This window comes from Lutra lutra, chromosome 6 (genome assembly GCF_902655055.1).
Source record: "Lutra lutra chromosome 6, mLutLut1.2, whole genome shotgun sequence".
NCBI lineage: Eukaryota > Metazoa > Chordata > Mammalia > Carnivora > Mustelidae > Lutra > Lutra lutra.
In genome coordinates, this window is record NC_062283.1 from 68,512,904 (window position 1) to 68,539,164 (window position 26,261).

Consider the following 26,261-nt stretch of genomic DNA (forward strand, 5'->3'; position numbering starts at 1 on the left):
AGTGTTTTTAAAACTAACTCCAAACTTCTTGACTTATAATCCAAATAATCATTGAGCAGGATGTGACTTAGCCTTAATAAGAGAACTGTGGAATAAATGATGGCATATCCACACCATTAAAAGAAAGGATTAGAGCTATGCCAGCTGACTAAAGAGAACTCTGGGAGGTACTGAGGAAGCAAAGCAAGAAATGAAGTGTCTGTAATATGTTTGGATTTTTGATAAAGCAATGACAAAAATCTTGATTTTAATGATGATTAGAGAGCATGGAGGAAACTGTGAAAAGACACACAGGAAGGGGCGAGCAATGTGGGGGAGAGGGAGAATGCTGCTACAAGCAATGCAGGAAAGTAAGGACATTAAGCAGCATGTAATGTAAGAAATTTTTAAGATTTATTTATTTTAGAGTGGGAGAGAGAGAGCATGAGTGGGAGGGGCAGAGGGCGAGGGACAGAGGATGTCAAGCAGATTCTGCGCTGAGCATGGAGCCTGACGTGGGGCTTGATCCCACAACCCAGGGGTCAGACCTGAGCCGAAGCCAAAAGTTGGACACTCAACTGACTGTGTCACCCAGGAGCCCCAAGAAATAGTCCTAGTCATGCATTTATATAAAGCTTGTATGTAGATAAAAAAGAAATCACACAAAAAATGTGAACACAACAAAATGACTTAACTCAAACCTGCACTGTAAGGTTAACTGAGAGCCAAGAGTGGCCCTGATCAGTGGCAGCTGGCTCCTGTGGGCCAGCAGAGGCCTGGCTGACCTCCCTCAAGAACCAAGGACATCCAGAGGGGAGGTGACACTGTGATGGCATCTGGATCATGTGCAGCTGGCTGGGGAGACAGAAAAAGGCACCCAGGGTCTCATTTGATTTCTGGGCAAAGTGCAGGGATAGGAAGAAAAGAGAAATCTGGGAAAGTTGGGAGAGAATGTTAGAGAGGACCGGGGCCATCAGGGACAGGTGACCGGGAGGCCCCTGAAGGCACCTCGGGGCTGCCTAATGAGTACGATGTGGCTAGATGTCTCCTGAGTTATGGGGAAAGAGAAACCTGGAAATTTAAGAATGACACCAAGTATAGGAAAGTTCTTATCAACCAACATACACACTTTTAATTGCAAAAGTAAGAGCTTTCATTTCATAAAACTTTAATTTACATACATTCTTTACATGACAGAAGTCTTTACAAGCTTGCAGTACATTAAGTTACCGTCAACATTCTGCATCGAATACATATTAGAACAGCACACATGCACGGTTGGGACAGGTATCCGTCTCCCTCTGCCTATCAGGACCTTCCCTGGTTCCCTGAAGATGCACAGCAGCTATCCCAAGACCTTTCCCTGGGCAGGGAAGAGGCTGAGCAGGAGTTGCTGGCTTAGCTCTGCCCTCCAGTCTGCTCCCCCAGCCTAGACACCTGTTATTGACCCTTCTGCAGGAGAGAGGAGATCACAGCTGGCACGTTTCTGAGGGGGGACACTATGACAAGAAGTTTGGGGGCAAAGTTGCTGGTCATGATGAGATTAAGGGTTCTTGGGAATGCCTTGTGTCTGTCTGAACCTGTCATGAATTCTTGTGGGCAAGAGCTTGTTCCTGAAAGGGCCAAAAGTGTCCCGAGGGGCTAGAGTTTGGAGGCTGGGACACAGCTGATCTTTGAGTAAAGGTGGCTTCACAGGGTGACCTCCCCTACCCCACAGAGCTGTTGTGAGGAAATGTAAATAAAGTTTGGCACACCCTGATGGCCTGACTCCCCAGTTTCTGTCTGACTCTAGTCTGGTTTCCCTTCTCTGCTCAGGTATCTGCAGCTGGGGCTCACGCTTGGATCCACGCCGACTAAAAGACGCACAAAGTGGAGGGGGAATGGTTTCCAGCTCAGCCCCAGTCCCACCATGTCTGGACAGTTCCAGGCCTACACTAGGAGTTACATAACATTTCTTCTCTCCACTCTTCTGAAAAACTCTGGACATTTCCCAGTCTCTGGAGAGAGGAAAATGACAGATGTACTTAGCTCTAATGCTTAAATTATGCAGGGCAGGGAAACCAGACACTAAGGGACCTGGACGAGAGACAAGCTGGCTGGATGGTTTCTCACCAAGGCCAGCGCATAAAACCGTACTGTGTCCAAGGGTGGGCCAACTTGGGTGTGGTGCACAACAGGGAAGCACCTGTCCATCTTCTTGGAGACGCTTTTGTGGAAGAAGCTGCTTCTTTGGGAAGATATCGGGAGACTGGGGGTAGGGAGGCCGGGGAGATGCACGCTGATGGCGACACAGCGTTATTTCCAGAGCCTCCCATTTTTCATTCGCTACAGGGTTATCCCCATAAGCACTGGCCCCTTCCTGGCCTCCTGGTCCCAACACCTGTCGGCGCTGTGCACAACATGCGTAGCTCCAAACACAGAATCCCAATCTAAAATGCCACTTAAACCAATACTGCACCGTATGTTAACCGAAATTTAAAATTTAAAAAAAGGGGGGAAATGCCATCTAAAGCACATTCTGCATTGCTTTCCTTTGACCAGTTTTAGTTAGGGATGGGTCACCACTTAAAGCTACTGAGTGTGAACTCGTGAATTTAGGAGAGTTTCTCCTCCATCACCAGGAGAGCTCAAAAGCCTAAAAGACCCTTCTGATCAAGAACTGATTCTCAAAAAGTCATGATCACTTGTCTCCACGCAACCAGAGAGCTCTGGCTCTTTCCCCTACAACTTGGCCGCCTCCTGCAGGCAAGGATTAGGTGAAAAATGAACATTTGCTTTGGGCTTTTGAATGTTCATTATGGAAGCCACTGGTTAAGGAACAAACTCTCATCCCAGACTATATTAAAATGAGTGAGGCCATCACCAGCAGAGAAGGAGACTGACAGTTTTTTAAAAAACAAATTGCTCCTACACAGAGGCCTATGCTGGGTTTGGGAAGAAGGGATGAGAAAACAGAGAGCTGAAAAACAAGTGAGGTAAACTCTAAAGGGAGCCACAACTGGAACTGGGCAAAGTCCCTCTTCTGGTCACACATCTGGAAACATGTGTGATGGGAAAATGGCTGGACACAGTTGTGTTCCAGCCACGCTCACTCTAAAGAGTTTTCAAATGGGGAGGGAGAAAGTGAAAGGATTTTTATAAAAGTCATCTGGTTAGATCCTCTTCTGTTCCCTTTCTGTCTAAAACAATCTTGAAAACAAACCCTGAAGAGTTCCTGACTTGCTGACCCTACCCCGAGGTTCTCTTGACCCAGTGGGGACACGCCCCAGGCAACTAAACCCACAGCTAGGTTCTTGGGCACCAGGCTGTACTGAGGCAGCGAAACTGAGCTGCAAAACCAACAACCTACTGACCAGCAGGTAACTGTTCTAAGCCCAGGTTTTCCGAAAAATGAGGCTTTAACACCTACTCGACAGGACTGAGTAACAATTAAAGAAGACCACGGAGACTGAGGCCCTCTTAGAATGGACTGGACAAACATTACCATTCTTATCCTTAGAAAACGAGCCTAAACCTGCCATTTTTTTTTTTTAAGATTTTATTTATTTATTTGCTAGAGAGAGAGAGAGATCACAAGTAGCAGAGAGGCAGGGGGAAGCAGGCTCCCTGCTGAATAGAAAGCTCAATGTGGGGACCGATCCCAGGACCCCGAGACCATGACCTGAGCAGAAGGCAGAGGCTCAACCCACTAAGCCACCCAGGTGCCCCATAACCTACCCATTTCTTAAAACTGTTTCGTTTCTCACCAAATACGTAGATTCTGTTTGTTAATTTTTAGGATTTTATTGTTAAGTAATCTCTTCACCCAACATGGGTCTCGAACTTATAACCCCTGAGATCAAGAGTGGCATGCTTCCCTGACTGAGCTAGCCAGGTGCCCCTAGATTCTATGCTCAAAACCCTATTATTTTACTCCCTCCCTTCTCTAAAAAAATTGAGAGTGGGGAGAGGGTAAGTTCTGCCTCTTTTTATAAGCCTGAACAGGTATAATGTGTTACCAATATCGGACAAGTATACTTGCCCTTCACCCTTACACCTCATCTTGATGACTCTCTTCTGCACACGGGGTCATGTGGAGGGACTTCCGCCACTTCCCCAAAAAGCCGAGAGCTGGGTGAGCAGCACCCTCACACAAGGCCTCGGGCTGCCAATTAGGCCATTCCTGAGGGGAGCCATTCCTGTATTCTGCTTGTCAGAACTGCCTTGAGAAGAAGGCAAATTACTTCTACGTATCCAGTAATTAAGAGGGGAAAACTCTCTTCGGAAAATTCCTCCCTTAACAGAAATTGACCTTCAACTCTGAACAGGATAGATTTTAAGTTTAGAGTAGGAAATGCACAAAAATCTCTGCTTCTTTGTTGCCACACCATTTTTTTGGTTGAACTGTAGACAGCTCAGGGGCTTAGGGGACTTTCCAGGAGAGACCTCAGAACAGCAACACATACAAGGGTTTTCAAAGTTTTCAAAGTTTTGAGCTGAAGCGGATATTTTATGAACATTGAAGGTATGAAGGGCAGGAATGAAATGGAGAAGGAACACAGGGTAATTCATAAAGACAAAACAGAAATCTCAGTCACCAAAAGTTTCTTTTTCTTCTAGGGAACCCTCTCTTTTGTTAACCCAAAGGGCCCAAATGAAGAAAACTCTGAAGAACTTGTTTACATATAATTCTCCATGCGCAGCAGGGGTAAGGACACTGCAAAGGCCCTAAAAGCTTGCGCAAAGCTGGCCTCAAGATGATCCCTCTGAAATAAAACCTCTTAAATCATAACTGCTTAGCAGCATGACTTTTATATCTACAAAAAATTTTGTTTTGCCTGTATTAACCCACACAAGGCACAGACTTGTTTAAGGAAAAATTCCCTCAGGTACCATTTATCCTAATTTCACTGAAGTCCATAGAGGCCAATTAGTTCCGCCCTGAGCTCTGTGAACCATTCTTGTCCTTTACAGACCCACAAACAAGCCTTTCAGTGCCTTGCTGATCCCCAACGCTGCTCAGGAGATGTGCTAAGAGAGAGCCCAGGGATAAGGTCCAAGGCCACCTCCAAGGATGCAGAGGAAGGACCCTGCAAGGAGTCACACCCCCTTCTCTCGCCACTGTCTGCTCTGGTCCACTCTGCCATGGTCCCTGTACTCATCTGATTCCTGCGATTCAGAACCAAAGGGCCACAGTCAGGCTTTTTTCTTCAGCTTGGCAACAGCGTGACTAGAAGCCAGGTATCAAAATAGCAGCATCAATAAAGGAATAAGGGGGGAAAAAAGAGGAAGAAAAGTATGCCCTCATTTACACCATTTAACTAATACATATTAAAAGCACTTGGAGAAAACAGTGAGCATAGGGAATCACCCAACTGAAAGAACATAGCTTTATATTTTTACAAACGATAAAAATACCTCACCTTGTTTCCCAGGAGAAAGAAATCATTTCAAGACAGAGGATCCCAGAGTCGCACACCCAGCTGGCAAACACGTTGGGTCTGGAGTTCCTTCCCCAACCATATTACAACATCAGCTTGACACATCTGTAAAACATCTTCCCTGCAGAAAGCTGGACCCTAAAGATCAAACCCGGGGAGGCACCCTCTCCCCAGGCCAGGACTCTAACTCATCCCCTCTGAAGACACTTGGTAAACCAACCCAGCTGACAGAAGCTGTGCTGCCTCAGCAGTCCAGGGCTCTGGACCTGCCAGCGAGGGAGGACGGGGAGTCCAGCTTCTGCAAGCCAAGCAAGAAGGGGTTGGGGTGGGGGTAGGCCTAAGAACTTGATCAAATGGAGGCAAGTATTACCTTAGGAATTACCATTTCAATTATAATCACACTCCAACCTGGCATCACTGAGACTCCAAGAGTCATGGGACACTGGGAAAGCGGTGCTTTTCTTGAGTGCAATGAGATTACTTAATCCTGTTTCATGGGTTCTACATTCTGTGCTGCTGGGGAAACTGCAATGACTTCTTTAATCAGCTATGGCTTTCAAAAGAAGTACAGGGTGGTGTGGCCAGGAAGACAGGACAAGCAGGACCACCTGGTGAGGGACGGCTCTGAAGTCTGGACCTGCTGGCTGCCCTCTCTGTGGCCAGGGAGCCAGCAGAAGGGATCATGCCATGCGAGTAAGGTAAGGCACCAATCCTGTTTCCTGCTTGAGGGGCAGCCTCGAGGCTGTGGTTCCAAAAGGTGTGGAAGATGGGAGAGCCCAATCTCTCACAGGTAGGTACTGGCAAAGTCCTGGCCAAGCAACTAGGCTGGAAGAGTCGGGAGGGCCAGGCTCTGGCCATGGCCTCCAGCATATGGCTGGCTCATACACGCATGCACAGGGTAGGTAACTAAGTGACCTTGGAAAGTGGTTTCATCGTTTTTATTTCTCCCCTTTCAATCTGATCTTCAGTTCTCGAAGTTGTTCCTCTGTACAGCTCTTGTTTCCTATAGTTCTGAGAGGGTGGTTCCATCACAGATGACCAAAGGCTGGACCCCTCTGGCTATCACGTAGACCTTCCAGTGGGTGGCACCGGCATAGCCTTATAGAGAAAGAGCAACAGGACAGCAGGTAAATGTCAGGGACGAGGCACACCTGGGGGCAGGAGCAAGGCAGGTCTGCCTCAAGTAACACCCCCAGTGCTCGGGCCTCTGTGCAAACTGACATCTGGCAGGAGTCACTGTGAACCAAAGTGCCTCCTCGCCACCACTTGCTGGAGGAACGAGGACTCAATTCAACAAGTTTAAAAGGGCAGGATGTTCCGGATGAGGTTGGAGCTGGGCATCAATTCTCAGGCCCATGTCATCTTTATCAGCAAGAAGACAGGATGAATTCCGAGGGGACCCCCCCAGTCCAATTCTCCTCCTGTGATCTCTAACACTGTCTCATGATAGAACATCCAGATTAGCTCAAACCAGCATGTCCTAAATCATGTTCTGCAAACAGCATCAGCCTGAAAGATAGTCCAAGGGAAATGGGTTCCATAGTCAAGTCAGTCTGAGAAACACTAGGTTCCACCAAGGTTTCTGGAGCCTTTGGTACACTAACGTGTACTATGTAATGACAAGATAGGCGGTTCCCAAAATTAAAGGACCCAAGAGCCCTATTTGCCAAGAGCCTTTCTAAAGGGCTCGTGCTCCCATCCCCAGGTCATGAGTGATCTGAAGAACTCTTCAGGAAACACTGATGTGAGCTGTAAACTTAAAAGCTTTAAAAACTTGAACACTTCAATAATCTCCCGAAGGAAACATCTCTAGAGTATGATGTACCTTACCTATCTTTAAACTGAGAGCACTGGGGGCGCCTGGGTGGCTCGGTGGGTTAAAGCCTCTGCCTTCGGCTTGGGTCATGGTCCCAGGGTCCTGGGATCGAGCCCCACATCGGGCTCTCTGCTCAGCAGGGAGCCTGCTTCCTCCTCTCTCTCTCTCTGCCTGCCTCTCTGCCTACTTGTCATCTCTGTCTGTAAAATAAATAAATAAAATCTTAAAAAAAAAAAACAAAAAACTGAGAGCACTGAACAGAATTTAACTTCTACTTGGTGACTCAAGAAAGGTCATCATGGGCAGTGACTCCTCAATCACAGCACATGTGCGGGCTCACCAGTGTCAGCCTCTGAGGCCTGACCCCTACATTGTTCTTGAAAATGCTTCTCAGCACAGGTTTTCTGGTGACATGTATCCCTGTCCCCTTCCCCTCAGCCTTCAGAGGACAATGCTTATTTTGTCAAAAACCAGAAAACCAGTGCGATTCTTAAGGGTCCCAAAGGTGCTGGAGATGCCCCCATCCTACAAGCAGCACTGAATTATTCCCCTTTGCTGTCAGGTTCTGCTTTCCTGTCCTTGTCTTTATTTATGTATTTTTATAAAGACTTTACTTATTGAGAGAGAGAGACCGCACACAAGCAGAGAGAGGGGCAGAGGGAGAGGGAGAAGCAGACTCTCTGCTGAGCAGGGAGCCTGATGTAGGACTCAACCCAGGACCCTGGGATCATGACCTGAGCCGAAGGCACACACTTAATCGACTGAGCCACCCAGGAGGCCCTCTTGTCCTCGTCTTTAACTGTGGCAGCTGCAGCTATGGCTTCTGTTTCTGCCACTGCTCCAGAAGCCCGATGTCTTCCCCAACCCCCACCACCCCATTCTTCTCCCAGACCTGCCCTCTTCCTTTGGTTCTAGTCAAGCCCCCATCCCTTCCCCACGTTGCTGTCCTGTGGCTGGCCTTTCATGGACACTGCTACTCATAGGCCTCCTTTCCTTTGGGTCAGCAAACCGGCCAGTCAGAGCACGGCAGGTGATCACGCTCTGGGTTTGAGGCTTTTCTGCACTACTCCCACCAGCCTTTGATGCTCACAGCTTCTTTGGTCACTGCCTGTCCTCCATTTACTCCCCTTAATTCTGTAAGTGGCATTCTAGATGTCTGTGGGCTCCAGCAACCTAAACTTTGGATAACTGAGGTATTTCTGTAGTTGTCTGAACTGTCAAGACTTCTGTAGAACAGAAGACAGAAGCTTTTTCAAACATCACTACACACTCAACCCCAAATGCCACACAGACTTGTGCAATAGTCCTGCCTCACGGAAGGGTCACCTCCACTACAGGAAAATAGCTTCAGAACAATTTCTACACAAAAATCCTCTTTTTTGCAGTAATTCCCAAAGGCCAGGCCAGCTGTGCTCCATTATCAGTTAATGCTTAATTTGCTCATTATTTTCATTTCTAAACTAAAACAAGTTATGTAACGTGGATTAAAGCTTGTCATAGTTTGCAGTCTAAACCCTACTTCCAAATGAGGGGAAGTAGGGACCGGGGTCTTCTGTGGAGGTAAAATGAAAAGGAATCAGTTGGGAAAACCAGCGTGGGCTCTGTCATGGGTGCTAAGCTTCCCCTAGGCTTCGTGAGGCAGGAGGAACAGAGAGGGCAATTGTGACACTTGGTATTTGCTTCTGCCAAGAAAACTCTACCGCCAAAATGATTGCTATGGACAGCAATTGATTCAGACCTGTTTTCTTGGAATAGATTTTTAGAAAATAATGCACAGAACAAGCCACAGTTGGGAAATCATGGAGCCAAGGATGAGTCATGACTGTGAAGGGGGGCCCTGGCTGTGGGAGCCACAGGGAAGGTAATACTCCCCTATGAGGCTGTTGCCCTTGCACACTGCTTGTGTTGTTTTATGAACAAAACAGGCACAGAAAGGGTTTCCTCGAATTTAGAATTGTACCTCCCCCTGGCCTGACTCTGTTGCAGAAGACACATTAAGCTCAATGCTTTGCTTAGCTGATGGGAACCTGGGATGGTCACCTCTCCTTTCTGGGTCTCAAGCTCCTCATCTGAAAAATAAAGGATTGCTCTCAGTATTTTCTATAATGCCTTCTAACTGGAAACTTCTAAGACCGACAGACACATCATGCATTCTAAATGTATATACAAGGAGGCATTTCTCTGTGCTACCTTTCTTCCTTAGCCTAGTGTTCCACCTAAAGCATAAATATTGACTCTGTCCATAAAAGAAGGCTATTTTTGACTCTAGCTAATTGAAACTTTGTGTCAATTCTCAAAACAGTTCTTGAGTTAAGAACTACAAAGATCCTGTGACTGACCTTGCCCCACCTGGGGCGGGGGCACCTACCAATATCCCCGGGCTCTAGGGGCATCGCTACCGACTGGCAGTGTCTTCGGCACTGGTCAGGAGGAATGAGCTGCAACATGGCCTCACCACTGCCAACGATGAACAGGTCATGCATTCTATACATCTGGAGGGAAGAAAAAAAAAAACACGGGAGAAGGAAAAGGAAACAAAATAAAAACCAGTGGCATGGGAGATTAACATACATATATATATATATATATATATATATATATATATATATGGCTCTGACTTTTCTAGCAGCCTGAGCAAAAAGCAAAAGAGAACCAATGACACCATTCACAATTATGTCCGAAGGATTAAAACAAACTAATTTCTCCTAAACCTGGCGTCTCCTGGTATTGAGACCAGGGACTCAGCGTCCCTATCTCCAGGTACTGAGATCTCTTCTGCGGGTTCTGCTAAAGAGACATCCTTAGCACCAGCCGCAATGCAGATCTAGCATGAGCTTCATAATTCACGGCTATTTCTAGCCACAGCTCCAAAGCAGGTAGACGGCAAATCATCTACGTATGATTTAATAAGTCTAGGAGAGGCCAACACATACTGGTCAAAGTACACGACATTCTGAGGGTCTGGGTGGATCCAGACTTTTCAGAGAAAGAGATGGCCTGCCTTTCCTTTGTGCAATGTTCCATGGAATAGTACTTCTTACTGCCAGGGTCTGGAAGAGAACTGAGCAGCAAGAAGTTCAAGTTTACACTCTTGGGCAAGACCTGGGTGAGCAGATAGATCACACTACTGATGAAAAACTAATGGCAGTAAGAATGGCCTCAGATTTCAGACCCTCAGAAGGCAGCCAGGCTCCGCGCCCCCCACAGGAACGATTCACTTGGGAGGGCAGACTACTGCCACCAACAGGCTGTGGGCCAGGTCTGGCTGTGAACCCTGGTGTTGAAGTGGGCAAGGAGTAGAGACAAAGGGAGAGGTCAGGCTGGTCTTGCTCAGGCTTTTCTTCCTACCTAGATGGTGAGAGAAAACCCTTAGGGCCTCCTTTCTCTATCCCCTCCAGGAAAAGGCTTTCTGTGCCCACAGAAAACAAGGATCTGAAGTCCGACTCTCCAGGCCACATCCCGGTTTTCTCTTCAGCACTGGGCCCCTCCAGAGGTCTGGTTTGGGCCCTATCTTCTCCTGTCCCCAGCCCTGGTCTCTCTGTTGTGCCCACAGGCCCTGGCCAGAATGCTGTTTCCATGGCAACACCAGAGCCATTCAATGCCAGTGTCGTGACAGGAGGAGGACTAAGGAGGATGAGTGGCTTATGACTCACTGGCAGAGGCCCAGACACCTGCAGTCTTGAAGAAATCCCAGGACACCAAAACCCAGTGGATGTAGCTCTTCTTCATATGGGCCTGAGAGGGGGCAGGACCATGTGCCTCTACCCTCAGGATGGGAAGAAACAGACAACGGGATGGAGCGGGCCAGGCCCCAGGTGACACTGTGGACTGGGTGAAGTGGGCCTGGAAGCCAGGCTCTCACCTCTTTCCTCCAGTGCCTCTTCCAATCAGATCTCCACTGCCCAATTTCTATTCCAAGACTGCCTCCACAGACATATGACTTTACCGGGCTCCAGGGCCCAGGGATGTGGACAACAGGGTGGAGTAACAAGGCTGTAGAGAAAGGAAAGCCTGGGCCAGGGCGGGGAGCAGATGCTCTAAGAAACCAGACTCTCAGGATTTCTGCCTCTTTGGACCACTCCCCTTCCCAAAACATGCTTGTGAACCACACGATGACTCTGATAGGCATCTGAGTAACTTAGTATTTACCTTCTGGCTGGGATCCTCTGTGTTCTTGTTAAGCAGACTGGTGAAATTAACTTCAGATTCAAGTGGGAAAACCAAGATAAAGATAAAACCTCTCGCCCAGAATTATATCATAACTATGAAGATGAAATCATACTAGGGCCCTGAGTTCTAGCCGGGGACAGCAGAATAATCTTCTTTAAAATCTGAGGCAAGAGCCCAGCACCTCCACCCTAATGCTGGCAGACAGAAGTTCTTACTTCTAGACAAAATGATTGTTTTTATAGGCTTTGAAATTCCTTTACCACGATTCAGCAAATTTGGAGCCAAACAATAGTACTGGGAGGTTGAAAACATAACCCAGAGTTGATAGGGGTCACAGTTTGGGAAATTTCATCCTATTAATTCTTCCAAACGAATCTAAACTCAAAAACCTTCCTCAGGAATAAGATTCAACAAAAGAGCAATTCAGAGAAAAGTAAACAGACACAACACAAAACAGCTGGCCCCAGAGAGGTAATGTGGGCTCTGGGTACTTGGCCATGGACTGAGTAAGAAGTGTTGCTACCCAAACTGGTCTGCCTGCCTTGGGCACATCTGGCAACGCTTTCATCCCTAAACTTCTCAAGCTTTTTGCTTTTCGGGTTCTCCACCTGAAGATTCTCATTTGTTTATTTCTGGGGAAAGCAAACCTGGGAATGGGGGGTGGGTGGGTAGAGCCCTCCTATTAATTTGCTGTGTCCTTGGGCAAATCACTCACTGTCTCTAGGGCTCAGTGGCTCCATCCACAAAATGAGTAAGTTGAGCTGCTTACAGCTTTGCTGCTGTCTACTTTGAGGTAGGGAAGTCAAACTAACTGCATGCTTGGGTCGCTTTAAATTTCAGGATTTTATTTCCTAATGTAGAAAAGTAGATTGACCTCAGGTGTCAAGGGCAGGAAACAGATTTGCGAGGTAAGGAGACTTTCTGTAAGCACGTCTTTGTGGAAGGGTGGGCCACTGCAGGTCTCCTTGCTAGCAACAGATGGAGAGAACTTTAGATTATGTGGGTGTCCCTTCAATTCACCTTCTGAGTTGACATGCAGGAAAGCAAGGAATTATGACATCAGCCCAGGTGCCAAAAGAGGAAAACTCTAGACCCAAGTCCTCTTAAAGTGTCCTACCTTACTACCCACGATAGGTTCTGGTTGAAGAAGGAAGCACTTTTTTAAGGAGGCATCTTTTGGAAATGGCAGGTAGGTGAAAACAGGAAAAAGCTCACGTAAAATGCGTGCTCTGTTTAGAGGTCTTCTCCTGTAAAAGTTTGAAAGAGACAAAAGTAATTCAGCTGGGCAAGCCAGCCTCTATCTCCATGACTAACAGAGAGCTAAGTAAGGGTGGGAAAACTGTGGGTGGTAGGTAAACAGGGAAAAGTATCAGGACAATATCTTAAGTATTAGGTTCATGAAGAAGAGTCATGCCAAATCAATTAATTGTGACATGCACTCGTACACACGTAACTCCACAGCCGCAATTTGTACACGTGGGTGGGGTGTTTATGAAGTCCAGCTAAAACAACATATAGAGGAAGAAAAGAAACAGTCCATTCATTCTATCTTGGAAAAGAGGCTGAAGTAACTAACAGCAGGCCAGGCAGGAGAACAGAAGGGAGGAGGAGGAGGCAAAAATCATGAACTTTCTTCTAAGGTGGTATGGCATGCAGTGGGAAGATGACTAGTTAAACCAGAGTATTCAATCAGGCAAAAAAATGGCAAATTTTTAAGAAGACCAAAGCACTGAGAAATTATCTAACAAAAAGACCAAAAAAAAAAAAAAAAAAAAAAAAGCAATTTTAATTCTCTTCTGGAATGGTTCTAGATGGAAACTGGCTTTCCTTCTTTTTTTCTAGAGAGCAACCCTCACCCCAAGAAATGGACCATGTTTTCTTTTTTTAGACTTTACCTTTTTTTTTTTTTTTTAAGGAAGCGTGAGTGTGAGCAGGGGGAGGGGCAGAGGGAGAGAAGACGACTCCCTGATGAGCATGGAGCCTGATGGGAGGCTCAGTCTCAAGACCCAGAGATCATGACCTGAGCCGGTATCAAGAGTTGGACGCTTAACTGACATACCACCCAGGTGCCCCGACTGTGTCTTCTACAGGACAAAGGAAGGAAGAGGGAGACAGATCTGGGTTTCGAGCCTGGCTGGGTGACCTCACAAGGTTCTTAACCTCTCTGATTCCCACGTTTCTGATCTGAAAAATGACCACGATAGTGCCTACTTCCAGAGCTATTATGAGCATCACCAGTGAGCACGAGACGCTAAGCAGTAAGGCATACAGCATGGCACAAACAAGTGCCAGGAAATGAAGTTGGCCTTCTGTTCTTCATGCTTTCTCTCTAGCCCTCACACTCAGGAAGCAGTCTGCATAAACACAAACACTAAACATGTCTTCAGAAATAAATCCGGATGCTTTCATCTGACTTGAAGAGTGCTTGCCCAGTGCGAGGCTAGGGAGGGCCTGGGTAGCCAGTACTGCTTGGACATCTGCTCTGCCCCCTTCCTACCACATGCAGGCCAAGTGCCCTTTCCCACACTCACCACAGATAAGGAAATGGGAACCACCGGTCGGGAAAGCAGCGCCACCACTTGGTGAAAAACCCTTCGCTGAAGCCTTCCGTGACCTCAGGGTACTGGCACAGAAAATGCTGAAGCTCCTTGGACAACAAGAGCTGTCCGGTCTTGGCAAGGCAGAAAACAAAAGCGGAACAAAAAAACAAAACAAAACATGGGATTCCTTCTCAGGTATGTCACAGAGCTTGATGCTTGCTAGCCATTAAATAAATAGCCTAGCAGTGGGAGAATCAGGCTTCTTGCTCACCTTGATCACCAGAGGATGGAGCCTCTCAAATTTCTTCGGGGTATCTTCCAGGAGCATTACCTTGAGGGGTAATTTCTGGGCACAGCCAGTGCAGTTGGCAGGGATGGGGTCCGACTCATTCTGCTCACAGCTGTTTGTCCACCAAGGGTCAAAGTCTGTGCGAGGAAGGGATACGGAGAAGGCAGATACAGAACACAGCAGGTAAATCCTCAGCCTCAGCAACAAAAGGAAAAAGCAAAGATGTAATGATTTTTAAAAGCTAAGAATGACCTCTGAGAAGGTACATATGGAATAAGTAGCCTCTGGGGAGGGAATAGAGGGCACAGGGGATAGGGGTGGGCAGGAGAGGAATGTTCCTCTCTATATTCTTCTACACTTCATGGAAAATATTTTTTAATATGTACATGTATCTCCTAAGTCAAATCAACGTCAACCATTTGGAGAAGATATTCAGTGATGTGGGGCTGGAGATAGAGCTCTCCCATTTTCTAACCAGTGACCCAAACGTCTGAAAGTCTACAGCACTTGGGGAGGCAGGAAGGGTGGTCCCACCATCAGTGATGAGCCCCACTGCATGTCTTCTCCAAGTGGAGGTCAGGATGACCCTGGGAAAGAAGAGTGAGAAAGAAGGCAGAGAGAAGCGATGGAGAGGAAATAGGACTTCTCATGGGCCCATCTCTGGTACAAAGTAAATTGTATGTGCCCATTAAAACAGTTCTCTGTGGGGCACCTGGATTCACAGCTGGTTAAGTGTGGGACTCTTGGTTTCAGCTCAGATCATGATCTGGGCATTGTGGGATCAGGCCGAGATAGGCTCTGTGCTCAGCGGGGAGTCTGTCTCTCTCACTCTGCTCCTGCTCCCAGCACCCCTCCTCAGGTTCTTTCTCAAATAAATCTTAAAAAAAAAAAAAAAAAAAAAAAAAGACAGTACTCTGTCCCAGCTCAGAACCCTTTCTCTGGCTGGTCCTCTGCTGAAAGGTTGGCTCCCTCTTTTTATGCAGCTCTTCTCAGTTTCCTTCTGTTCCTTCCCTCTGGCACTATGCTGCTTCTAATGTTATTGCATTATTTCTTGTTTGCTTTCTGTTCCACTCTGGGTTTCATCTGTTTCTCTGAGATATGTGCTTATGATAAACTCTAATTTGGATCCAAAATTTTCACAGATGGTTTCGGATTCAAACCCAATGGAAACCAAATCAGGAGAAAGTCTAGAACAAAAGACAAACAGACAGCCAAATGTGGCTGAAATGAAGTCAATTCTCTGAACCAATGAACACACTTGGAAACTGACTCCTAATCATAAAACATTTGCTGCAGTCGGCGGCAAGTGCTTTTTCCCTGTTTTCTGAAGGCAACAGTAGTGGGGTGGAGGAAATCCCCCACCAGGGAAGGACTGCGTTTGTTCTCAGCTTGTTTCCCGAGTGCCCCCCAAACCCCCTCCATCTCTTGCAGAGAGAATCTGTGTTTCCTTGAGGCAGCTGGCACCTCCCCTCCTCATGTGCCTCAGTTGTGGACAGACTAGACTGCCAGCTAGGGGACCTCTGCTGCATCCTTATACTGCCAGGAGCCTCCAGGCACAGCCAAGAACCTTCCTATGGCACCTGTTTCAGGGGGCAAACTGAGGCTACAAAGTTAGACTTTTTTTTTTTTAAGATTTTATTTATTTATTTGACAGAGATCACAGGTAGGCAGAGAGGCAGGCAGAGAGAGAGGAAGGGAAGCAGGTTCCCTGCTGAGCAGAGAGCCCGATGCGGGGCTTGATCCCAGTAACCTGAGATCATGACCTGAGCTGAAGGCAGAGGCTTTAACCCACTGAGCCACCCAGGTGCCCCTAGACTTTTTTTCTTCTGGGATATTTTCTTTCTTTTTTTATTTTGAGAGAGAGGAGGAGAGAGAGAGAGAGATCATGAGTGGGGGACACAGGCAGAGGGAGAGGGAGAAGGCTCCATGCCCCAGCACAGATTCCAATGTGGGGCTTGATCTCATGACCCTGAGACCATGGCCTGAACCGAAATTGAGAGTCGGACACCTAGCCAACTGAGTCACCCAGGTGCCCCTCTTCTGGAATATTTTCAAATGTTCCTAATTATAGGTCAAATACGATGAATTCTTACCCAAATACAAGCACTTTGGGTAACAGACATACAATGAGCCATAAGTAATCATAATGTTACATAGCATTTCAGTTTCCAAAGTCCTTGTGAGGGAGTTCTAAGGAAGGAAGAGAAAGGACATCGACGTGTTAAATGCTAGGCCCCATGCTGGTCATGTTCACATGCTCTATCTTTACTTTTTACCATAAAATTATTGAGGAAGTGCTGCTCTTCTCCCTTTACAGATGAGCAAGCAGAGAGTGAAGGGTGACAGCAGTGACCAAGGCACCAGAGTGTGGTGGGAAGACCACAGACCGGGTGGTGGCAGAAAGGAAAAGTAGCATGGCTATGATGAGGGCCTCCAGGGAGTGAAGTACTTCTGACTCTGACCAAAACAAGGAACCAGCAAAGGCCTTTGGGTAGGGGTTTCCAATGCTTTAGGAAGGTTATTCTGGGCTGTGACTAGAGGGTCTGAGAAGAGAGAGGCTGGGAAGAGGAACATTGGATTGTACTTTGTTTTTGTCCTTTTTTGCGGGGGGCGAAGGTTGTACTGTGATGAGAGGTAACATATAATGAGAGGTAAACTGAGGCAGTGACAGCACAATCTACAGACCTAAAGAATGCTGTGCACTGAGATTGCCGGAGCACGCCTTGCCTAAGGGGGCCCGGGTGCGGGAGACACTGGAGAACTGCAGATTCACCATGACATGTTCTTACAGGCATGAATCCTATTCCAACTGAATTAATTATGGCAATTTCTCCAGGAGATAAGAGTCAAGTGCCCAGAGAAAGGGGCATCTTCTCTTAACGCATACAAACATGCTTTAAGGGCTAGGGGCTAGCAGTGAGCAGTTCTGAACCTAAGGGCACAGAGAGATCATTTTAGCTGTGACTTACTGAATTTCAGTTTTATTTGGAGCTTTAGACACTCCTGGGATTTCCAGGTAGAGGTGCCCTGAAAAAGAGGCAGAGGAAGAAAACCCCAGGAAGGAAAAATTGGGAAAGAAAAAGAGAGACTAGAGTACTACAAAGAGGACTGAATAAAGTGGAAGGATGTAAGGTAAACACACCTAGACACATGAACATCAATTACCTCTTCCTCTCACTGCAAAACTGAAATGGAAGAAGGCCTCATTCATAACTAGCAGTATTCACAAAAAAGGTAAACTGTAGTATTTAACTGGAGGACATAAAATAAGACCTGAATAAATAAACATATCATACCGTGATCCAGGATGGAAGACTAAATATTAAAAAGAGGCCAAGTCTACCCAAACATCAGAACTTGGATAGTCTCCCATCAGAGTTCTTACTGGTAAAGGTGGGGTGGGGTGGGGTGAGGCTGTGACAATCCCATTCTGAAGTTCATCTAGAAGAGTAAATGTGTGAGAACAGCAACAGGCAGTAATCCATCCCCTCCCCAGATTAACTCTGGAAAGAATTTCAGGGCCAGAGGCGTCCTTGGTAATACAAATGACCTACAAAGTTTGGTCGCTGCTTCAGATCTACGGAGGATGGCCCCCTAAGGCCCAGATACCATTAGAGAGTACAGTAAGAGTCTATGTGACGGACCCTGGGCAGATGGTGGACCTGAGGACCCTCACCCCTGACCTCTCATGGGTCACCAGACAGCTCAAGCTTCTCTCCACATGGGGCATGAAGAGGAGCAGGACTGGAGGGAAGTGACATTATTTTGCTTTCTCTTTGTAGATAAAACATTAACAAAAAACCATCTTTACTGAGATATAATTACTAGACCATAAAATTCATTCATTTAAAGTGTACAATTCAGGGATGCCTGGGTGGTTCAGTCAAGGTTAAGCAGCCGACTCTTGATTTTGGCTCAGGTAATGATCTCAGGGTCCTGGGACTGAGTCTGGAGATGGGTTCCATGCTCAGCGGGGAGTGTGCTTGAGATTCTCCCTCTCCCTCTGCCCCTCCCTCCCGCTCCCACTCTCTCTCAAATCAACAGATCTTTTAAAAAAAAACTTTATAATTCAGTAGCTTTTGTATATTCACAGAGTTGTAATAACTATCGCCATTATCTAATTTTAAAACATTTTCATCACCCTAACAAGAAACCCTATACCTATTAGCAGACGCTTTTCCCATTCTAACCCCTCTCCTGCCACCCTAAGCAACCACTATTCAGTCTCCCTGGATTTCCTATTCTAGTATTTCAAATAAACGGAATTGTGCAATATATGGTCATTTGTGTCTGGCTTCTTTAATTTAGCCTCGTGTTTTCAAGGTTTATTCATGCTACAGTCTGTGTCAGTTGTCCTTTCCCTTCTATTGCCAAGTAATATTCTGTTACATGGATATACTACATTTTGTTTATTCCTGCTGGACAGTTCTACTTTGGGGCTGTTACGGACAATGCTCCTATGAATACTTGCGTAAAAGTTTTTGTGTGGACATGTGTTTTTAATTCTTTTGTGTACATACCTAAGAGCAGAATGACTAGGTCATTTGGTAACTCTGTGTTTAATTTTCTGAGGAACAGCTAAACTGTTTTCCAAAGCAGCTGCACTACTTTATGTTCCTGCCATCTGCATATCTTTCTTAGAGAAATGTCTATTCAGATCTTTTGCCCATTTTTTAAAGACTTTATTTATTTATTTGAGCGAGAGAGAGAGAGTGTGTGAGGGGGGAAGCAGGGGAGCCGGGTTGGGCAGAGGGAGGGAGAAACAGACTCCCTGCTGAGCAGGGAGACTAAAACAGGGCTTGACCCCCCCAGGACCCTGAGATCATGACCTGAGCTGAAGGCAGATGCTCAACCAACTGAGCCCCCCAGGTGCCCCTCTTTTGTCTTTCTATTATTGAACTTAAAGAACATGATTTTATTTTTAACATAAATTCTTGAAAAAAAAAATAACAAGGATCTTGCTCTTCTAGATATAAGAACATAGTAGCATTCTATAAAGTGACTGTAAAAGAGAACAATCCTCACTATTTACAGATTCTGATCTGTGAATCTGCCTACTCCCTGAAATTTATTTGTAACCCCAATCAATTCTTGTGATGCTTTCGCAGTCATCCCCAGCCATGCAGAGTGGCAAATCCTAGCTGAGATGCAAGAAGGTGACACTTGGCCGTTTTGTTTCACCTCTCACACTGTAAATGAGTGTCCTTTTTGCTATTTGGTGCTACATTTTTTTGCACTTTTATTGATGATTTTGCTGTTTAGAATGGCTCCCAAGGAGGTTATGCACTGTGGGGACAGTGGTGTATGGGAACTCTCTGTACTTTCTGCTTAATTTTGCTGTGAACACAAACCCAAAACTGCTCAAGTAGTTAATTTTAAAAAAAGGCTTCCAAGGGGTGCCTGGGTGGCTCAGTGGGTTAAGCCGCTGCCTTCGGCTCAGGTCATGATCCCAGGTCCTGGGTTCGAGCCCCGCATCGGGCTTTCTGCTCAGCAGGGAGCCTGCTTCCTCCTCTCTCTCTGCCTGCCTCTCTGCTTACTTGTGATTTCTCTCTGTCAAATAAATAAATAAAATCTTAAAAAAAAAAAAAGGCTTCCAAGCATAGTGCTAAAGTTCTAGCATTCTTAAGTGCAAGCAGGCTGTGATGTGCCTTACAGAGAAAATATATGTCTTAGATAAGCTTTGTTTAGGCATGAGTTATAGCATTGTTGAATGTGAATTCAATGTTAATGAATCAACAATATATGTATTAAATGAGGTATCTTTAAACAAAAACATACATAAAACAAAGCCAAGTATTCATCAATTGATGAAAATGTGGCCAGAGACTCTCAGGAGCACAACTCTGATTTCCCTTAAGGGCAATGGATCAATATTCACTAATTCACTATTTGTAGGGACTTTATAGAACATAACCATAGCAATAATGAGAACTGTGTTCTTATAAACAGACAAAAAATGTAATAAAACCAAGTAAGAATGTAGCAACAAATCCAGTAGAGACACCCACATACACACAATGAGAATATTTAATTTATGATAGAGGTCAGTTTTAATTCAGTGAAGAAAGGATGGATATACAGTAAATGATGTTGGGACAAGTAGCCACCTATTTGGAAGAAAATAAAGTTTGATCTCTACCTTTCACTATACAGTGAAATAAATTCTAGATAAAGACTTAAATGGATAAAACAAAACTTTAAAAATAATTAGAGGAAAATATGATTTTTAAAATTTTTGGAGAAAATAAAGGCTTCCTAAGCAAGACACAGACCAAGATGCCATGAAGAAAACATGGACAGATTCAACCAATACTTGCATATGAGGCAAAGAACATCTCTAATGTATAATGAACTTCTATTTATTAGAAAATGTTAAACAGGCAAAGACTAAAAACAAGTAATTCACAGAAAAAATAAATAAAACGGCCTATAAAGCATATGAAAAGGTATCCAATTCCAGTAATAATCAAAGAAATGTAACTTTAAATAAGATATCATTCTTTGGTTTTTCTAACTGGCAAAACAATGACAATATCACTGTACATATGCAGCTCATGAAAGTATAGACTGATACAAGTTTATGAAGAAAATCTGGGTAGTATTTATTAAAATTCAAAATGTGCATGCCCTTTTGACCCAGCTGTTTGACTTCTAAGAATCTCTTACAGAAATAATAGTACATGTATATAAAGATATATATATATGAAAGTCCCAGGTGCATTTTTTTAATAGTAAAAAAAAAAAAAAAGATTAAAAAAACTCTGTAGAAACTTAAATAATGGAATATTCACAGAATGGAGTAATATAAAATCTGGAAAAGTATATATACTCAGTTGAATAGGAACGCCCCCCCCCCCCAATTTAAGTCCTTCTGGAAAGTCAGAATGTGACCACAATTGGAAATAGGGTGTTTGCAGATGTAACTAAGATGAAGTCATACTGTAGTAAGGCGGGCCTTAAATCTACTCCCAACTGTTATCCCTAGTAAGATGAGAGGACCACACAAAGACACACAGAGGAAAAATGGCCAAGTAAAGGTGGGTGCAGAGACGGGGGAAATGTTACCACAGCTAGGGAGCACTATGGATCGTTGGCAACCATCAAAAGCTGGAAGAGGCAAACAAGAACCTTCCCTGGAGGGAGGAGAGCCTTACGAACATCTTGATTTTGGACTTCAAGCCTACAGAACTGGAAGAGGATGAATTTCTATTGTATTAAGGCACCCAACCTATGGTACTAGCTCAAAGTACGTACATAAGTCAGTCTCCTGGGTGTGTACCAAAATATACTTATATATGTTAAGTGTACCTATCTGTATAGCCATGGAAAAATTCACAAGTATGTATACCAAATTATTAACAGTGGTTGGGTGGGAGGAGGAGTTAGAAGGATTGAGAGAAGTTTCTTTATTAAAACTGTATTTTTTTTTTTAAAGATTTTATTTATTTATTTGACAGAGAGAGATCACAAGTAGGCAGAGAGGCAGGCAGAGAGAGAGGGAAGCAGGCTCCTCGCAGAGCAGAGAGCCCGATGCGGGGCTCGATCCCAGGACCCTGAGATCATGACCTGAGCCGAAGGCAGAGGCTTTAACCCACTGAGCCACCCAGGCACCCCTAAAACTGTATTTTTTTAAATAAAGATTTTTATTTATTTATTTGACAGACAGAGATCACAAGTAGGCAGAGAGGCAGGCAAAGAAAGAGAGGAAACAGGCTCCCCGCTGAGCAGAGAGCCTGACGAGGGGCTCGATCCCAGGACTGTGGGATCATGACCTGAGCCGAAGGCAGAGGCTTTAACCCACTGAGCCACCCAGGATCCCCTAAAACTGTATTTCTAAAAATAAAAATCTTATACCCCTTTATTGTCTTTGTATGTGTCTTATATATTTTCCAAATAAATAAAAATAAATAAAAATGCTGCTGGAGACCATGAAAACTTAAGCTGAGAGTATCAACTACGAAATGTAGAGTTCGGTCATCTTAGAAGGCAGGCCTCTGGAGTGGTACCTGACAGGAGCAGAGACACTGGCCAAGCTGGTGGCCAGCAAAGAAAGAAGGGAAACGATGAGGAAAAATGGATCATTGGAATGGGGTAGCTTATGCCATCCATCTGAATTAGGGGAGCCAAACTTCAAGAGGGAGAGCTACTTTTGATATCTCTACAGCCTTGAGATCACCAAAGGTGGATAAAGAATGTGCTTATATTTTGGTGGGAAGGGACTGACGAATGGCCAGGTAGTAAATTGTCTGGGTGTATGTGGGGGTGCACGGCTGGGGCTCCTTCCTCCCCTTCCTATAAAATCCCCAACTACAAAAGGAGAAGTACCTAGACTCCCCACTTGGCCTCCATCTACCTGAAAAGGCTTCATCTGATGTGTTCTCTATACAACTGGCTGGAACCATCATACCACAAAGTGAGCAAAATCGTACCCTGGAAAATAGCCAACAGCACAGAGCAGACCACTCTATGCCATTCCAGTACACAGCTCTTCTTCAGTCCCCTTACATGCTGCATCTCACCTCTCTCCAGTCCTCTCTTCTATCCCCTCCCTGCAGCACCAGATAAACCCCTGTGGAATTTGGATAGTCACTTCCTAACTTTCTTAATGTCTAAGGTTTCCTTACTCCAAATAACCTCCCTATCCTAGCTAATTGTTTGAAGATTTTATTTTTTGAGAGACAGAGAATGTGAGAGAGAGATCTCAAACAGGGGGTGTGGTAGAGGGAGAAGGTGACTCCCTGCTCAGCAGGACTCAATCCTGGGACCGTGGGATCGTGACTTCAGCCGAAGGCAGACTCTTTTTTTTTTTTTTTAAGATTTTATTTATTTACTTGACAGATCACAAGTAGGCAGAGAGGCAGGCAGAGAGAGAGAGAGGAGTAAGCAGACTCCCTGCTGAGCAGAGAGCCCGATGTGGGGCTCGATCCCAGGACTCTGAGATCACGACCTGAACCGAAGGCAGCGGCTCAATCCACTGAGCCACCCAGGCGCCCCACGAAGGCAGATTCTTAACTGAGCCACCCAGGTGCTATATACTAGCTATTTTATATTTTAAAAAGGTATGACAGAAGTACTACACACACACAAATACACACACAGAGGAATATCACTCAGTCATAAAAAAAGATCGAGATCTTGCCATTTGTAACAACGCAGATAGAGGGTACATTATGCCAGGTGAAGTAAGTCAGGCAAAGATGAATACTATAAGATTTCACTTACATGTGGAATTGGAAAAAATAAAAAGGCAGCAACAGACCTATAAATGCAAACACACTGAAGGTTGCCGCGAGAAAAGAGGGTGAAGGAGGATAGGCAAAATGGGTGAAGGGGACTGGGAGACATAGGCTTCCAGTTATGGAATGAATGAGTCACTGGGAGGAAAGGCACAGCTTAGGGAATGTAGTCAATGGTACTGTAACAGTGCTGTGTGGTACGAGATGGTAGCTACCCTTGTGGTGAGTACAGCAAGACATAGGGACTTGTCTCCTTGTTGTGCTGCACACCTGAAACTAATGTAATATTGTGTGTCAACTAGACTTCAGTTTAAAAACATGGTCTCTAACTGTGAGACTTTTAGAACAGTCAATCCCCGGGCACAACGTCTCCTCATCTTTGAAATGGACATAAAGGGGCGCCTGGGTGGCTCAGCAGGTTAAGCCTCCGCCTTTGGCTCGGGTCATGATCTTAGGGTCCTGGGATCAAGCCCCGCATCAGGCTCTCTGCTCAGCAGGGAGCCTGCTCCCCCCCCCCCACCTGCTGTTCTGTCTACTTGTGATCTCTGTGTCAAATAAATAAAATCTTAAAAAAAAGAAATGGACATAGAAACAGTAACCACTCTGTGATTGCTGTAATGACTGAGAAAATACACGGCCCAGAGCCTGATACAGAAAGTGCTTCACACAGTTGCTATTATCACCTCAAATTTATTTGCAAATAAGAGGATGGGACATTCCCTGAGGTCTGAGAATTTCATCTTTGGGCACTGGCTTAGACTCTGATTAGGTCCTTAGTTCTAAGTCCATGAATGATCTACTATTCTCAAAACTCCTTGATGTTGCTGGATCTACTTCAACCTTCCCTTGGAAGTTCATGAAGTCATGAAGTTCCAATTATGCAGTACAGATCCAGAGAGACACTTTCTCATTGTATATGGGAACTATCCCAGGCCTCCTCAGTAAAAATGGGTGTCATAATTAAAAATTATAGATGCCTAGGGGCATCTGGCTGGCTCAACTCAGGAAAGCGTGCGACTCTTGATTTCAGGGTTGTAGGTCTGAACCCCATGTTGGATGTAGAGATTACTTAAAAATAAAATCTAAAAAAAAATTATAGATGTTCCAAGTAAACAAAGTAATTGGACCTAACATGCAGGAGCCTGGCTTGGCTGAGGGCAGAGACAGCAGGCACTAAGTGTGGTGTGATGGAAAGAACGCTACACTAGAGTTAAGAAACAAAGGTTCAAGTGCCAGTTTGGTATTTTTAGCTGGGTAAGCAAGTTACTTCACCTCTCTTGTCCTTCATTTCCTCTTTATAAAATGGGGCTATGCACTAGATCAACGCTAAAGTTCCGTTTTAGCTCTAAGACTCCGTGATTCCATGGAAGGGTCAAAGCCAAGAGGATGGCTGGTAAAATCATCCCATAAATGCAAACAAACTGATGGTTGCCGCGAGAATATAAAGATATGAGGCTGGAGAGGAAATAAGAACTAAGACTGAGATTGTGAAAGAAAACTATGGGTTAGTAAGATAAAGGATTCAGTCAAACAATAAGTGAAATATTACCCATAAGAGTGCAGACCAGGAAGATGAGCGGGGCTGAATACCTAGGAAAAGACTAGATTAGGAAAATTCTAAAGCACCAAGAGCTTGGCTTATCTTTGGATCTGCAGTACCAGATGTAAAACCTTGTTCCGGGCACTAGGGAGCTGAGAGGAAGCGTCTGGTGAGCTAAGAGAGAGTACAGAACTCCAAAATCAAACTTTTCTTTTTCCCCCCAAATCAAACTTAAAGCTAGATTCTTCAGGTACACTGTATAGCTACACACAACTCCCAGCACAAGGTAAGAGCTTAGACTCTGAGAATAGGATTGCCTGGGTTCGAATCATGGTTTGGTGACTTACTAGTCGTGGGACCTTGAGCAGGTGACCTAATGTCACTGTACCTCAGTGTCTCCACCTTTAAAACGTGCATAAAACCAGAACTTCCCTCACAGGAAAATTGTAAAGATTAAATGAGGCAATATATGGAAAACCCTTGAACAGGGCCTGGCATCCGTTAAGTACTAAGGAAGTGTCAGCTTATTTATTTTCTGCTGCAGAGTGGGAGGTTGACATGAGTCACTGGAGAGGCACTTTGCTTCTTCCCATCAAGAGGATTCAGGAGTAGGGTTTCCGATCCAAGGCTGGAACCTAGAAAAAGAATCCCACTTCTGTTGCCTTTTGTTTCCTGGGTGGAGTCAAGAGGAAAAAGTGCCAGAGGTCAGGAGGAAACCTAGCACCATTGGTAGTGCTACCTGGGGCATATCAGCACTGCTCCCACCATTGCCCTCAGTCATTCCCAAGGTGCCACTGCAAGGAGTGTCAGGGGACTGGGGGGGGGGGGAAGATGACAAGTTAGACAGACAGGGCAGCCCCAATATGCCAGCAGGCTTTCCTTCAGGAACAGAATCTGCCCTGCCAGTCTCTCTACATTTACTTCAAAGGTATCACTAAGTAATCCTGAATAAAAGGCAGTTGTTTTTTGGTACCATGACATTAGGAATGATACCTTGTATTCCTTTTCTAGCCCTCTTACAGGCCCAGCAGTTCCTATTTCTTGTGCCTAATTCTCCCCAATATGTTTCTATTTACCTCTTACAATATTATGCATTCTTTTTTTTTTTTTTAGATTTTATTTATTTATTTGAGAGAGAATGAATGAGAGAGCATGAGAGAGGAGAAGGTCAGAGGGAGAAGCAGACTCCCCAAAGAGCTGGGAGCCCAATGCGGGGACTCGATCCTGGAAGTCCAGGATCATGACCTGAGCCGAAGGCAGTCGCCTAACCA

General features: G+C 45.3%; 1 protein-coding gene across 4 annotated transcripts in view; it reads right to left on the reverse strand.

Moving 5' to 3' along the window:
- Nucleotides 1-1,085: 1,085 nt before the first annotated feature.
- Nucleotides 1,086-26,261, reverse strand: part of C6H6orf89 (chromosome 6 C6orf89 homolog) — a 48,634-nt gene continuing 23,458 nt past the window's right edge. For all 4 annotated transcript variants that reach the window (XM_047734625.1, XM_047734624.1, XM_047734626.1 and 1 more), the window contains 5 exons: nucleotides 14,197-14,351; nucleotides 13,917-14,056; nucleotides 12,503-12,632; nucleotides 9,584-9,707; nucleotides 1,086-6,497 (listed from right to left, as the gene is read on the reverse strand). In XM_047734625.1, coding sequence (XP_047590581.1) covers nucleotides 6,403-6,497; nucleotides 9,584-9,707; nucleotides 12,503-12,632; nucleotides 13,917-14,056; nucleotides 14,197-14,351 — 644 coding nt within the window. In that variant the 3' untranslated portion in view covers nucleotides 1,086-6,402. The remainder of the gene's footprint in view (nucleotides 6,498-9,583; nucleotides 9,708-12,502; nucleotides 12,633-13,916; nucleotides 14,057-14,196; nucleotides 14,352-26,261) is intronic.